We start from the raw sequence: 14,977 nt of genomic DNA on the forward strand, positions 1-14,977 counted from the left end.
TTTATAAGTGCACAAAGGTTTTTTGTTATTATGTCTGTATCCAAAAAAAACTAGACCCTTTACAGATTCGATTGATGTATTGCTCTTATCTGTACGATTAAAACTGAGAGTGTAATTTAAGTTCTTTTCGGGGTTATCAGGTGAAAATGACTCAAAACGCATATATGCGTTAATCGACTCGAAAGGGTTAAAGGGCTCCCATATCCATTCTGTCTCCATACAGGCTTGCCATTTCACTCATTCTTTAAAATGGCATCATTGCTCTGCAAATAAAAGCCCTTTTTGAACATACAGTAAAAATACAACAAAACCTCTTCAGATGATATCAAATTAAAAAGAAAGGAAGGTAAAGACAGAGGCGTATAGCTGTAATGACGTTTGTCCCTGCTTCTCAACCGTCCCCACCTTCCAACTTCCTGGGTCTCTATTCTCTGCATATAAGGCGGGGCTTATAATCTCCACCTCCCAGAACACTCTCCAGCAGCTGATTGGTCAATGAATGGGGGCTCAGTTAGGAGTAAAGTGTCACTGATTTTTTTTTTTTTTTTTTTTAGCTCTGTCCAAAAGCTCAGAGGAGCTTTTAAAATCAATTCTATATACTTCCTGTGTGTCATATTCAGCACAAGCACTCAGTATTTCTTAACATTGACAAAAACTTTAATGGCTCCAGTGAAATCCGCAGACAGCAAAACTTCAGAGTGGTCTGTTTTTAGGGCCCCTGAGGAAAAGAAGATGAAGAATGGGTTACTTTTGTACATTATAGTTGTGTGATCTCACAATGCTATTTCCAGTCAGTACCTGATGGGATGGTCTCAGAGTCATCTGTGCTGTCACTCTTACAGTCCGAGTCTGGTTTCTCTGTCCCAGCCTCCTGAGGCACGATGAGATCCGGATGTGGAGCAAAAATAGCTGAAGTAACCACAGCATTATGAGCTGCAAAGCAGAAAGCACAGTCATTTAAGACCCTATAAGTACATGTAGTCATTTTTGTTAGAACCTCACTACTGGGGAAAACATTTAATTTTGATAATTTTTTTTTAAAGAAAACACCAACACTCTCACTCCAGGTTTGATGTGCTTGTTTGAAGGGCCAACAAATTGATCAATATGACTAAAATAATAATAATACAAATAATTCTAATAATAATTAAATCAAATGAAAGCAATTTCAAATTAACAAATAAATCAATATTAATGTCCTTAAGTTTTAAATTATTGTATCGTTGAATATTAAAAATAAATAAACTCGTACAGGTTTGGCATGACCCAAGGGTGAGTAAAACTTTCATTTTCGGGTGAACTATCCCTTCAAAGCTTGTTTTTTTGTTGACAACTGCTGGTTTTTAGGTGTGTATCATTTCAAGTTTATGAAGATGATTGGTATGCGATGCGTTGCCAGATGCAAAGATGAATAAAGGTCGAACAGCATTTGCTCCAAACCATGTTTCACAGAGATGGAAAGCAACAGATCATGAGTTGCTCATTTGTAAAAGATGTGCTTTGCCCTGCACGTATATTTAAATAAATTGCAGTCTTTTGATTTGTCAATCTCACTTAGCCAAATCACATTTACCTTTTGTTTTGGACTAATCATGCAGTCCTAATGATCACGAGCACGTTTTGAACATGGTGGCTGTACGACCTTCAGTCAGTCAAACACTCCAGAAGTCTACTATTTGACAGAATGCCAAAACAAATACTAACTGGAATATTTGTATCTGTTTAACTGCCGCTGCTCTCAGTGTATGATTCATTTTTGTTCCATCATTACCTTTGATCCCTTCCCAGAAGTCATTGCGGTCTCTCCGTACAGAGGTGAATTTGCTCAGGTCGTGGTATGTGCTCCAGATGTACACATACTTGTCCTCCGAGCCGCTCACAATGAAAGAGTAATCGTGACTGCAAGAACAAGATGAGATCCTTGAGATTCACTCATATTTTCCAGCGTTCAGTAGAAGTGTGAGATCAGAGATGGACATATCTGGGCTGTGAGTCTTTCAGACTTGTTCTTCTCACCTGAAGCTGGCTTTGATCTGACTGCTGCTGTTCACATAGCCTTTGTACTTCATAGACAGAGACAAATCTCTGAGGTCATACAGGCGAATGCGAGAGTCGTTTGACGTCACCAAGATCTGCAGAGAAAACGGAAGTCGGCATTAACTGAGACTAAAAGATGGTGTCAAGTTTGATCACCTTGACTTGAGTAAAAACATCATTCAAGTTATATTTCAGTAAATAAATAGGGGTTTAAGTCTATCTGCAGTCGTTTTCTGTTTCCTCTTACCTTGTTCTCTCCTGGCAGCGGCTCAATACCGGTGATTTTGCGGCCCACACGATTCCTGCCTCTCGTGGAACGGACATGGATTTGGGTGTGATATTTAAGGCGCTAAGCAGAGCATGATGAAAGGAGGAGTAAGTGATTATAATCGACTATTTAGGGTTGGATTGGAAGCAGAAATGCTCACCTCTGTGTCATAGAAAATGCAGCGTCCATCGTAGGTGCCAATAACTGCATATTTTCCATTCTGGCAGAAGTTAGCTGCTGTTATCAGACGCGTCTGTCCGTCCACCTCATTCCACAGTGCCACTTTCTTATCTGGAATATTCCATAACCGCAACTTTCCGTCCAAAGAACCACTCAAAAAATACCTGTCATCCTGCAGGTTTTTAGAAAAAGCACAAACTTTCAAATCATTCAAATGAACAGGGTTTTAAAAAGAAATCAACTGTTTACTTAGCAAGAACAAATTAAACTGATTATAACTGACAGTAAAGACATTTAGAATATTTGATTTAAAATAAAAGGTATTTATTTGAAATGTCTCTTTATCAAAGGATTCTGAAGAAATTCCTCATGTTTCCACATAAATATTAAGCAGCACAACATTCTTCAACACTGCTAATAAGAAGAAATGTTTCTTAAGGCACCAAAATCGGCATATTAGAATGATGTTTGGAGGATCATTTGACACTGAAGACTGGTTAGCTGCTGAAAATTCAGCTTTGCCATCAAAGGAATAAATTCCATTTTAAAAAACCTTTTATAATAATATTGCACTGGGGACAGATTTAATAAAAAGGGCAAATTGGCATTAGAGTGTTATTCCATTAAAGCGCTGATGGGAGGGGAAAATTCTGCGGCTGATTTACTGATAATGTGCACATAAAAGAATCCAGATGCAGCCAGAGCATTTCCAGAATGACCAGCGCAATCTATCAAAAGCAGAGCAAATTACCGCCTTATTTAAGACATGCTTATATAATAGTGAAAACATCAGTCATTTCACTAGCGCAAACATTAGTACAATATTTTTCAGATTATAAATCGCACCTGAGTAAGTCGCATCAGTCCAAAAATATGTCATGACGAGGAAAAAAAACATATATAAGTTGCACCGGACTATAAGTCACATTTATTTGTACCCAAGAACTAACAGAAAACATTACCGTCTACAGCCGCGAGAGGGCGCTCTATGCTGCTTAGTTTAGACTACAGGAGCAGTGAGTAGCATAGAGTGCCCTCTCGCGGCTGGAGACGGTAATGTTTTCTCTTAGTTCATTTCTCTTGGTTCATGTCAAATTAATTTTGATAAGTCGCACCTGACTATAAGTCGCAGGACCAGCCAAACTATGAAAAAAAGTGTGACTTATAATCCCGAAAATACGGTAAATCGCACTGCTTGATTCAGTTTAATACTCTCCTCCCATAAATTTTGCGTCTGAAAGTCAAACTCCTACAAATGTATATTCAATGAGTTCATGTGCAAAAATAACTGTGTTCATGCCTTTTCAGAGCTAATTCTTCACTGCGCAGCTTCAGTAAATACTGGCAGTACTATTTTAACGTCAAAAGACGTTTTGCACTAGCACAAGCTGTTAGTAAATCTGGCCAGGGCCTTATATCTGGGGTTATTTCCAACCCCAAAAAGTAGTGTATGCCAGGGTAAACGAGAAGCACACTTACCCTGGGATGAAATGCAATGGCTGTCACAAAGTCTATGTGCTGAAAACAGCAGAGACACTCCCTCCTAGAGATGTGCCACAAACGAACCGTCTTATCCATTGATGATGACAGCAAGAAGTAGTTCTACTCAGAAAAGAAGCGATATAATTATGTCCGGTTCCTCTTTATTATGCTGTGAACTTCAAATGTTTTCCAAACTCAAGTGGTTCAGTAGAGCACTGATGACCGTAAGCACTCACCTTGGACCAGGACAGATCCAGCAGGTCAGCAGTGTGACCCTTGTACTTGCAGAACGGAACTTGCCGGAATGGCACATTTCTGTCCTCAGTGTCTGCATCTTCCACTGCAGCAACAAACTGAGCGAGAGAAAGCAGGAGAGACCAATATCATACAGCTTTAAATCATCACTTATAAGCATGAAATACAAAATAAAGAACAACTTCAGAATAAGCAAATTTCAGAAATTTTCCTTACCCCTCCTTCAGTATCTGATTTTGAGGAACAAAGACTCTCCTGTGAGGGAGATGGTGACACACGTCCTATGAGATATAGGAGACACCAAAGAGATTATTTTTTACTTTTTTAAAAGGAAACCAAGCTCAAAAAAGTAGATCTAGCTAGGTTTTAAAGCAGAGCTGGTTGATTTGCACACGTTCAACATCGGCAGCAAAACAACAGTGCTGTGCTTTGAAAGTCATTCGCTTTTATTGATTTTCAGTGTTTGTTTCCTAGACAAAGATCAAGCTTAACCTTGGGCTAAACTACACAGTAAGTGGCGATTCATCTTTTAAATGTAAATCTAGCTCTAGTAATTCATTTCATTATGAACAGGTCCATTCAACACATCTGACAACCACAGACTGTTCAAATACTTTTTGCGGCCACAGTTTAAGAACTTTGTGAAAGCTACAGGATGTTAGGAATAGACAGAAGTCTCTATATACACAAGAGTGTGTTAGTGTTACCTTCTGTGTTATATTTTATTCTCATATTGTTGAAGTAGTCAAAGGCATTTTTTAAGACCCAGATCCGAACCACATTATCCTGCCCTGCTGTAGCCAACAGCCGCCCACAATGAGAGAATTTCATTGTCCAGACGGCACCCTGAGAGAGACAGAGGGGAAGGAGAAGTGGTCAAATCACGGAAGACAGAACTAACTACATCACAGATCACAAAACATGCTAAAGTTCACATTAAAGGTCACACGCGCTCTCCTCACCATGTGTTCTCCACTCAGGTCCTGCACTACTTTGATTTGGTCAAAGTCAAAGGGCCCTTTGAAGCTGTGAGCAGCTTTAAACTTGACCGGTCGGGTGTACGGCATCCCCTCATCATCACTGGAGGATGGGTCATCCTGGTCTGTGTGGAACACTTCATCCCGAACGCTTTTGACTTTATTTACGGCTTTCTCTCCATATTCCTCCGCCAAGTGCTTCGCCCTCTTCACAGACTTGCCCAGAAACTTTTTCAGCTGTGTACTGAGTGAATAGAGAAGAACAGACTATGTCTAAAAAAATAACCCTCGGAGGTCCTTCAAGATATATGCTTTTTATTCGGTCAGTTACACTACCATTCAAAAGTAATATTTTTAAAGAAATCAAAGCATCTGTAACGGCATATTATAATGATTTCTGAAGGATCGTGTGTCAAAATACAATTTTGCCATTAGAGGAATAAATTGCATTTTAAAATAGAAAAAAATAGTTATTTTAAATTCTAAAAATAATTTCACAATATTACTGTTTTACTGAATTTTTTTATCAAATACATGTAGCCTTGGTGAGCATAAGAGACTTCTTTAAAAGAACACAAAAATGTAACTTTTGAACAGTAAAGTACAATTTATTTTCTATGACTACTGTTATAAATAAACATCCATCTCTTACGTTTTCTGTTTCAGTTTCCCTCCATCTGTGTCTATGAGTGCAGGCTGGGACTTTTCATCATCATCAGACTGCGCCGCATCATTTCTGCCAAGAAAAAAAAGAAAGTGTGAGATCCCACCCTAAAGCGTTCAGAGCTGCTGGCTTTCGAAATTAGGTTGCATTTAATCCTGATGTAAAACGAGAAATGAGAAACACTGTTCCAGGACCTGATCCAGCTACCCAAATGTTTCAGATTAACCACACGAACAGAAACTACAAAACTGTTATCAGCTCAGCATTATGAAGCACTTCTTGCCAAAATGTTCCACTTGTGTTCAAGTGGTTTCAAATCAGAAGAGAGCGGAAAAGGAGAAGGGATTACATGCCTTCGCCCTTCTAAAGAGAAAAACAGTCTGTAGGTTTCATTCTGGCTGATAAAATGAGGGCAGATGAGAGCGTAGCGAATCGGATTACTGAAAGGATTCGAATCTGCTGCCTGAGGGCACCACCACATCAGCACAAGCAGAGTGTCAGAAAAGAAAAATGATCCTTGATATTACACATGAAAGATAAAATCAGTTTAGAAAAGCTCCAAAACTCTATGATGGATTGTGGATTATAGGATACCGTAGTACATTTTAGCTGTTATGACACCTTGAAAATTTGTCCATGTTTTCATGGAGCCAACTTGTGTATCTCCATCTTCGATTCAAGTGAACAGTTGGTGGTTCTTACGAGATATACTCCTTGGTTCTCCTCATGATGTGCAGTGTGAGCGGGTTGATTCCAGTCGGGAGTTTCTCTTCTGCCTGGATCAAAGGGATCTCCTCACCAGTGTCCAGATTCTTGATCATCACCATTGCAAGAATCTCCTGCATAACAACACACAAAGATTACTGTCTTGAGTAATAATCAATGTAGGAGATTCATTATATCACAAAGACATAAAACTGCAGAAGGCCATGTAAAATACAACCAAGCAAATGAATGAATGAAGGAAGGAACAGTCGCCCTCCTAATATGGTTATTACCCACATACCTGCTTTTCAGCTAATCTGTTACAACTATTAGGAAACCTAACCATATTAATATAGTCTTGCTAAAGTTTAGATTGTGTCCCTCCAACTTTTTAGTTCACAGAGTGTGGCAGGAATGCATCCTAAAACCCAGAAGCAAGTAAAGTTCCATCATCCCATGAAATGCCAAGTTTTATTCTAAAACATAAAATATATCAGACAGTAACAATCCCACTTGTGAGTCTTTATAAACGTATGCATTTTATTTTTACTTTAACTGCATGTTGTCTGTGATGTTAAATGTCCTTAAGCCAAACTGTCCAACTTTTAGATTTCTAATAAAGACTGAAAGGGTTTTTGGAAGCTTAGTGGTGGTGTTGTTGACAGTCGAGTAGTTCATTTATAAGAGTCTTAAACCCACATCTTTTTTCGGCAATAATCCTAAAGCTAATAGAAAAGTCCTTTTTATTGAGGGAAAGAGTGTGAACTTCTAGGTTGGCCTACAAAGCTACATAATTCCTGCAGCACTCTATTCTTATGATCATCTTGCAAAATTCACGTGAATGCAAGTATGTGCACACAAACATTACCTCATCTGTAAGCTCTCTTCCCGAGTTAGACCTTGGTCTTTGCGGTCCAGCAGTCTCACTTCCAGTAGGACTTGATGTTTGCTCATCATTTTCCTGCTTATACAAAAGAACAGACATCAATGTACGATGGCAAATATTCATGTGGAATCTAAATATTTAGATTATTTGAAATGGCTGTAATTAAATGTGAACCTGTGCAGTGACCACTTTATCACCACTTGTGGCGCTAGCGAGGTCCAGTGAGTGCTGGAGTTCTTTAGCGATACATCGTAATGTGGCGTTTGGGCTGACCAAACCACACAGCTCGTCCGCTGGCTCTATGGAGACTGACCAATCATAGAGAATGTTATCGCTTTATTCATTACTTAGTTAATATTTCACATTTCATTTTATACCAGTCAGAAGTGTTAACTGCCAGCAGTGTTAACTGCCATAGTCAGAGTGGCATTTTTACATTTTTAATAAACCAACAATATTTAAAAACTCTTACTTTCTAGCCCTGCTGGTCGCATCACTTCCTGGGATTTTTTTGCTGAAAAGCTGGGCCGTGAGGGGGGAGGCGGCCTTGGAGGTGGAGCCCCAGTGGGCGGAGGTGGCCTTGAGGGCGGCGGCTTCTTGGTGCTAGCTACAATATCTGGCTCCACTGTAAACTGTCTGGGAGGTTTGGAAGGGCCAGGGCCATCTGCATCACTCATAGGGACCTGCTCAAGAATATCAGCCGTTTCTGCAGAAGGCAGGGAGGTGGGTTGCGATGGTTGACCCAAAGCGCTTGTAATGTCAGGAGGAGGTGGCATAGCCTGGTCATGACCAGCCACATCCGGTGCTCTGTCCTGAATGTCTTCTGACCTCACTTCCTTCGGCCTTACATCAGGCAACTGCTCAATGCAACCCGACTCATGCGGTGTTACATCAGGATCCTCTGGAAGCACCAAGGCGCCCTCAGGAACCAGGTTTTCTTTAACACTGCAACCTTCTGTTCCTGCCCTCTCCCCTTCAGATATGGCAGCACAGGCCTCCTCTCCTCTCAACAGCTGATCTTCCACTCCACTTTTCTTACTCTCTTCAATAATACTGTCAATGATCTGGAAACAACAATCAGAAAGAGGGACAGTAAGAAAATTGTGCTTTAGCATTCACGTAGAATGCAACAAACAAAAGCTTTGTTTACACTAGGCATCTAAACTTACAGTGTTTCTTAACCACATCAATGATTTATGTCTCGAGAGCTCAGGGTTCACATTTATTGATCAAGAAAACTTTGGCATCCAGACAACTTGCAATATGCACGAAATATCAGGAGAGTTTCAAACACATATAATCAATGATTTTTGTTTACTGGCACAAAATACTGAGTATGCTTTGATGCAAGGTTTTCCCGTTTCTTTAGAAATTTTATTTAACAAGCTACTTCTTTTTCTACCTTAATAAAGCATGATTAGACAGCAAGTTGAGATTTAATATTTGCATTAAGCTTTTGTTTTGCTGGGTTGCAACTAACCCGTTGACACAGACCACTTGAGAGAAATGACCTATTTTTTGGGCAGACATCCAAAAGCAAACATACACTAGAGAGCATAGAATGCTTTTGTTATGATTACTTTTAAGTGAAACAAAGAGAAAATGAAAAGAGAGAAACTAGATATAAGGAATAAAAAAGCGGCAAGTAAGAGCTGCACAGCTTTATCATGGCCAAACCTGAAGAGAATCGTCATGGCGGGATTCAGGCTGAGCCAATCCAGCGGCGACTTCTTCTACCACATTCTCTGCAGGACCCTACAGGCAATCAAAAGCAACAGTTGAAAACATCCAATTCTTAAGTACAAACCGCCCTGTCTGTTTTTTTTTTTTTACAACAAAAATAAAGTATTTTTTACAAAGTCAAATACAGTTCCAGAATTCTCAAAAAGTTCTTTAAACAGCAGTTGAGCCCTGGTTTGTTTGGCAGGATCGGTTTTATTTAAATGATTAAACAGAACTACAGCAAAGCCTCAAATTCTACTATCAACCTCTGATCATCTTTCCATTCTGCACTCATGTGCCTAAAGAACTTCTCTAAAAGGTTAGAACCATCATCCAACAAAGACATATGCCTCAAACAAACCCAAACACTGGCCAACACAGAATCTGACTGGATGAACACCCTCCCCATTTGCATGTTCATTTAAATGATAGGACCGGTCATTTGCTCACATTATTATTTCAGCTACCAATAAGATTTTAGTGCAACTAATTTCACTTAAAGGGGTCATCGGATACCCATTTTCCACAAGTTGATTATGATTCTTAAGGGTCTTAATGAAAAGTCTATAACATGCTTTGGTAAAAATGTATCAATGGTAATGTAATAAAACACTTTTTTACCCTGTCAAAATCAGCTCTGTTTTCAGCAACCCATTTTAGTTCATGTTCCTTTAAATGCTAATGAGCTCTGCTCATCCTGCCCCCTCTTCTGTGGGTAATGAGCAGTACTGTTTAATCTAGCTGTATTTCGCTTCGAAACTTGCTAACTAGCACATTATTGGGAAAGGCTATTTGCATAGATACATAAGAAAAACCTTTTACTCACTTCTTCTGTTTGTGAAGCTAAATCATGAATGATTTGTGTGAACATAGAAGCATTTAGGCAGATCAGGGGTGCATTCCCTTCCAAAACTAAATTTTCATCAGAAGACCCCTTTAACACAATTTACCAATCAAATCAAATCAGCAGATTCTGTCTGGAACCACCCATGGGCAAATGCTGCTAAATTACTTTCTATTTGCTACGTAAATTCTCACTATTTTTTTTTATCACATTTTCACTTTGTAGTGCACAGGTAGAAACATTTATGTAAATAACTGGAAACTCTTACCCCAGGCAGAGGAAGTTCAAACTTTGCCGGTGACCTATAAGGGGAAAAAGAACAAATAATTAATTAATAACACAGGTCACCAGGGCACACACAGCTACATTTTGACACATAGGCCTATGCTCACATATTTGATTATAAAAACATGTGGATTTTGAGTCTTCATTTGCTTCAGCAGTGTTACATTTAGTCATTTTGCCGACACTTTTATCCAAAGCTACTTACAATTGGGGGATAGATAAAGCAATTCAAACAGACACAGCAAGTGCTTGAAATACCAAGTTTTAGACATCGTTCACATAAGCTAAGCTAGAAAAAGGAGGAGTAAATAAAGAGAACATTTTTTTTTATGGTGAAGCAAAGTAGTTAAGAAAGAGATGAGTTTTCAGCTGTCACTTGACAAATTGTCAGGGATTCAGCATTCCAGATGGGTGGGAAGATCATTCCACCGGCCAGGAATGGTGAACGAGAATGTTCTGGAAAGTGAGCCTCTCTGTGATGGTACCATGAGGCATTGCTCACTTGCGGATCTCAGACTTCTGGAGGGGATGTAGATGCATAATAGTGAGTGGAAGTAGGTGGGTGCTGAGTCTGTGGCTGTTCTATGTGCAAGCATCAATGTTTTGAACTTTATGTGAGCCACAACCGGTAGCCAAGGAGATATAGAGAGGTATAACATGGGCTCTGGAGGAGAGAGGACAAATATCATCTAGACAAGAGGTTAAATTAGAGCATAAAGTGTAATCTGCTGCATTCACATCCACAGATGAGCTATGGGTAGGTGAGGGAAGAGAGGAGGATACTACTGAGGAAAGATGGGAGGGGGAATGAAAGCGAATGTTTCATCTAAAAGTAACCAGTATGGGGGGTTGGGGCACACAGGTAGCAAAATGTAGTTTAAATTTAATGAAGAAATGGTCAGAGATATGTAGGGGCTTTACCAGAATATTGTCCGCAATACAATTGCGTGTGTAGATTAAGTCAAGATGGCTGTCTGATTTGCACGTGCTTGTAGTGGTAAGTCGTCTGAGATCAAATGAAGCAAGGAGTGAATGGAAGTCTGTAGCAGATGTCATCCAGATGAATGATAAAGTCGTCAAAGACTAAATGTGGACAGCCGTCCTCAGGAAATGAGGACAGCAGGCCATCCAGCTCCTTTAGGAAGGTGCCTAGAATTTGCCCAGGAGGGGGGTAAATTACCACAACCTGGAGTTCTATAGGAGCTGTTACAGTGTTCACACTGTTAAAAGTCAAGAGAAGTCTAATTAGTCAACCTTAATAAAGCTGTGTGTGTACATAAACAGTCAGTGGGTGTGAGGGCTCCTCCCAGCACTGAGCTTACATGAAGTCTGCGCCTAATTAAAACTAAACAGCATTCATGAACAGACAAGCCCTTCAATCTCACACCCATTATCCAGCAACTCTAAGCAATAGCCCAGCAACCAAACACAAACTTTTAAATTAGCCTTCAACATTCACAGATGACACTGTCATAACCTTCCTCCGACACTGTCACAGCTCTTCTCACACACACCTTTGACCCCAGTCATGCTGGGATAACAAGAACAGGTGGATTTTTCGATACTTAACAAGTAGACTCGTTCTTCATAAAAGAGCAATTATTTTTCTGAAGCTTCAAGTCTTCATGTCTTCGTTCACACTGAGAATCTGAGTCATCCAGGCTCTTTTTCTGAAAATAGCAGTCATGTTTGTGACTAAAACACTGCCTGTCAAATATATCTCGGTCTAAATACATGATTTACAAACTGTTAGACAGTAATTTTATTGGTAGAGAATTAGTAGAGAATAATACTTGAATACAGTGGGGAAATTGCATAACAAATTGAGCTGGAAATGGCTGAGATTCACTAGGGGCACATATTTAAAATGTTTAAACCACAGACTCAGAAAATCCCACAAAACCATATTGATGTAGGACATTTGCATAGTGTTTGGAGGCTATTTCATGGACACAAGAAGTACTCTTTTGAAGTGGACTCCATCCCCCACATTTCCAAACCCGATATGCTTAGATTATTCCAAACATCAACCTTAATGACTTTCTTTTCACAAAATAACATACTAAGAAAGTTCTTTTTTAAGATTTTAAAGGCTTTAAACCCATCTAGTTCAATTGACAATACCAAAACAACATAACAGCAACATCATATGAACGTGACGTGTCAAGGCGAGACTGTGGCTATGTTTCAAAACCCCTCAGCTGACTCGAATAGCCAAAAAAGACTGTCTAGGTAGAGAGCTCACTAATGCAAAAGTCATATGACTTAATGTATGCACATAGTAAACGGTATATGGCTGTACAGAAGCAGTAAATTTATAAACCAGGAATGGAGCAACTGTTGACAGCTGTGACAGGCGCAGGTTCATTCTCCATTCACATGACGGACATCAGACATCAACCTGATGCATTTAGAATAATATGCATTTTGTTATATTGAAATGAGACTCACGCATGAGGTGAGGGAGTGAAGTTAACATCCTCCGCCGCATCGTAAAACTCCTCCGTGTCGCTGGTGTCCGACGCCATTGAGCCCGGTCTGCATACAGAGGCCGCCGCCACTGCTGCTGTTTCAGCAAACGAGGAAAAAGTCCCAGAGCTTGTGAACCAGAAAACGGCAAAATTAACGTCTGACAAGTATCTGGATTTGCTCCTGGCGCGCGTCTATGACATAAGTGCTGGGAGCGGCCGCTCCGCTCACCTGAAAGTACGATGACGCCTGTAGACACACTGCCTAAATTACACGATCTCAGTGGGGTTACGTTTTATTTTTTTTAAGCAAATTCAGCAGGTTATGTAGTTCTAATCTGGCGGTAATGCAATGTGAAGGTCCGCCCGATGCGTTTCGTGCGGACTGTCAGTGATCCTAACATATCGGGAAGATCCCCTACCGGGATTTATGATCGAAAACAAACCGAGAGGAGGAACAGAAACGGGGACAGGTCTTCTCGCGTCCACCGAAGTCTCGCACTATCTCGCGGTGTTTGGAAAGCATGAGCCATGGACAGCTGATCTGTAGTTCCGATGAATCCTTGATAGATGAAAGAAGGGGATATATAGATAGATAGATAGATAGATAGATAGATAGACAGATAGATAGATAGATAGTTAATTAATCATGTTTTTATTACAAATAACAAAAACCAATGGTTACTATAGTTAAACAATGGTTGGTAACCATAAATTAACAATGGTTTTGCCACACTAACCGTAGTTTATCCATGTTATTTGCAGTAAAACTGTGTTTATACAAATGGTAATCCATACACACACACACACAAAAAGAAAAACATGGTTACTAAACTTTTACTACAATAAAAGCCATGGCGTTTAGAAGAAAATAAGAAGACAGATAGACAGATAGATAGATAGATAGATAGATAGATAGATAGATAGATAGATAGATAGATAGATAGATAGATAGATAGATAGATAGATAGATAGATAGATAGATAGATAGATAGATAGATAGATATTGTGATTCCTAATTTCATCCACTGGAGAGTGCAGTAGGCTAGGGTCTGTGTAATTCTGTATCATAGCAACTTTAGCAAAGTCTCTAGATTATCGATGCTAGTTGTTAGTTTTAAATTAAACGTGATAGTTTTGTAACTCTTTTTAAATATATAGTGCATTAATTTCACAACATTCTCAATTATCTCAATATATTAGTTATGACATTATCTCATCTTGAATTGCTTATGCCAGGTGTTATAATAATGCTTTTATAAATCCCAAAGTTAAGCTGTAGTACAATCTACTAATCAAAGTAAACAATACAGTGATGTCATGCCGAACAGTGCTTCACATACATTGATATTTATACAGTACCGTCCAATAACATCCCGACTGTGGAAGAATCAACCAATCACTGCGTGTATCCCTGCGCCATATACTTATTTTAGTAACGGAAGTTTTTAGTGTCAAGAATTGATTTACACAAACGTAAACCTATCAGCAAGTCGTACGTCACATATTCCATTGAGCCACAGCCAATGAAAAATAAGAGAGGAGGGGCTTTGTGAGGTCCATGAGTAGAGTGGATTTGGGGGTCTAAGAAGAAAACAAGGGTAAATTCCTGAGGTTGTGGTAAGTCGAAACGGCTTTTAAAAGTTTATTTGTTTAGTATTATATCTGGAAAACTGGCATATCGGTGGCATATACGTAAAATATATACATCATTCAATAAGAAAAGTAGCTTGTTGACAGCTGAAGCTAACGTTAAATGTAGCCACAGCAGCAGAAGCGAAGCTGCGAATGGGGATCAGTGCTTCAGGTTTGGTCCTTTATTCATAAGAGTTGAGCTGAGCTTTCAAAAAACGGACTAAACCAGAAGCAGGGCTACAGTCACAGCTCCGGTTCTGCCGCTAGACTTGGTTCCGCGCGGGCGTGAGGCGGGTTCTGTGTGTGCTTCGTGTGTTCGTTCCTACATAAACACGAGCAGACATGTCGCCAAGAGTCGCTTCCACAACCCCGAACTCTGTGTCTGAACTAACGACGAGTACTACAAACTCATCGCCCTGACAAAACGAAGTGCTGCTAACAAATGTGTGCATTGTTTTTGTTCATTTAAGGCTTCTATGATTATCTACTAGTTGTTTCGGATGGACTCCTGCTGTTCTGATGGTGACCAGAGCTGTTTTCCTGTTGTTTGTGTTTAGCATCACTTTCTA

General features: G+C 39.6%; 2 protein-coding genes across 6 annotated transcripts in view; one reads left to right on the forward strand and one right to left on the reverse strand.

Annotated features, from left to right (window-relative positions):
- Positions 1 to 532: 532 nt before the first annotated feature.
- Positions 533 to 13,278, reverse strand: LOC113049586 (WD repeat-containing protein 44-like). Of its 2 annotated transcripts, XM_026212043.1 has the most exons (21): positions 13,006 to 13,278; positions 12,757 to 12,903; positions 10,289 to 10,322; positions 10,003 to 10,110; positions 9,132 to 9,209; positions 7,927 to 8,518; positions 7,629 to 7,762; positions 7,437 to 7,529; positions 6,566 to 6,702; positions 5,852 to 5,935; positions 5,185 to 5,443; positions 4,930 to 5,068; positions 4,439 to 4,503; positions 4,204 to 4,320; positions 3,965 to 4,087; positions 2,466 to 2,657; positions 2,285 to 2,386; positions 2,017 to 2,132; positions 1,772 to 1,899; positions 799 to 933; positions 533 to 718 (listed from the first exon to the last, which is right to left on the reverse strand). In XM_026212043.1, the coding sequence occupies exons 2-21, from the start codon at positions 12,831 to 12,833 to the stop codon at positions 630 to 632; spliced, it is 2,802 nt and encodes a 933-aa protein (XP_026067828.1). In that variant the 5' UTR covers positions 12,834 to 12,903; positions 13,006 to 13,278; the 3' UTR covers positions 533 to 629. The 2 variants fall into 2 exon arrangements, with proteins under 2 accessions (XP_026067828.1, XP_026067829.1); XM_026212044.1 differs by lacking the exon at positions 10,003 to 10,110 and having other exon boundaries at positions 12,757 to 13,277.
- Positions 13,279 to 14,247: 969 nt separating this feature from the next.
- Positions 14,248 to 14,977, forward strand: part of LOC113049587 (kelch-like protein 13) — a 44,515-nt gene continuing 43,785 nt past the window's right edge. For 3 of the 4 annotated variants that reach the window (XM_026212046.1, XM_026212049.1, XM_026212047.1), the window contains exon 1: positions 14,248 to 14,393. The gene's annotated coding sequence lies outside the window, so the exon portion shown is untranslated. The remainder of the gene's footprint in view (positions 14,394 to 14,977) is intronic. The other variant, XM_026212050.1, reaches the window with a different exon arrangement.

This window comes from Carassius auratus, chromosome 30, assembly GCF_003368295.1.
Source record: "Carassius auratus strain Wakin chromosome 30, ASM336829v1, whole genome shotgun sequence".
In the NCBI taxonomy this organism is placed as follows: domain Eukaryota; kingdom Metazoa; phylum Chordata; class Actinopteri; order Cypriniformes; family Cyprinidae; genus Carassius; species Carassius auratus.

Excerpts from the sequence above, each read along its gene's own strand:
- LOC113049586 (XM_026212043.1), bottom strand. The coding sequence starts at position 12,833 with ATGGCGTCGGACACCAGCGACACGGAGGAGTTTTACGATGCGGCGGAG. Across the intron at positions 5,936-6,565 it reads AGAACCAAGGAGTATATCTC|AAATGATGCGGCGCAGTCTG; the intron begins GTAAGAACCACC and ends TTTTCTTGGCAG. Across the intron at positions 719-798 it reads CTCTGAGACCATCCCATCAG|GGGCCCTAAAAACAGACCAC; the intron begins GTACTGACTGGA and ends TCTTTTCCTCAG.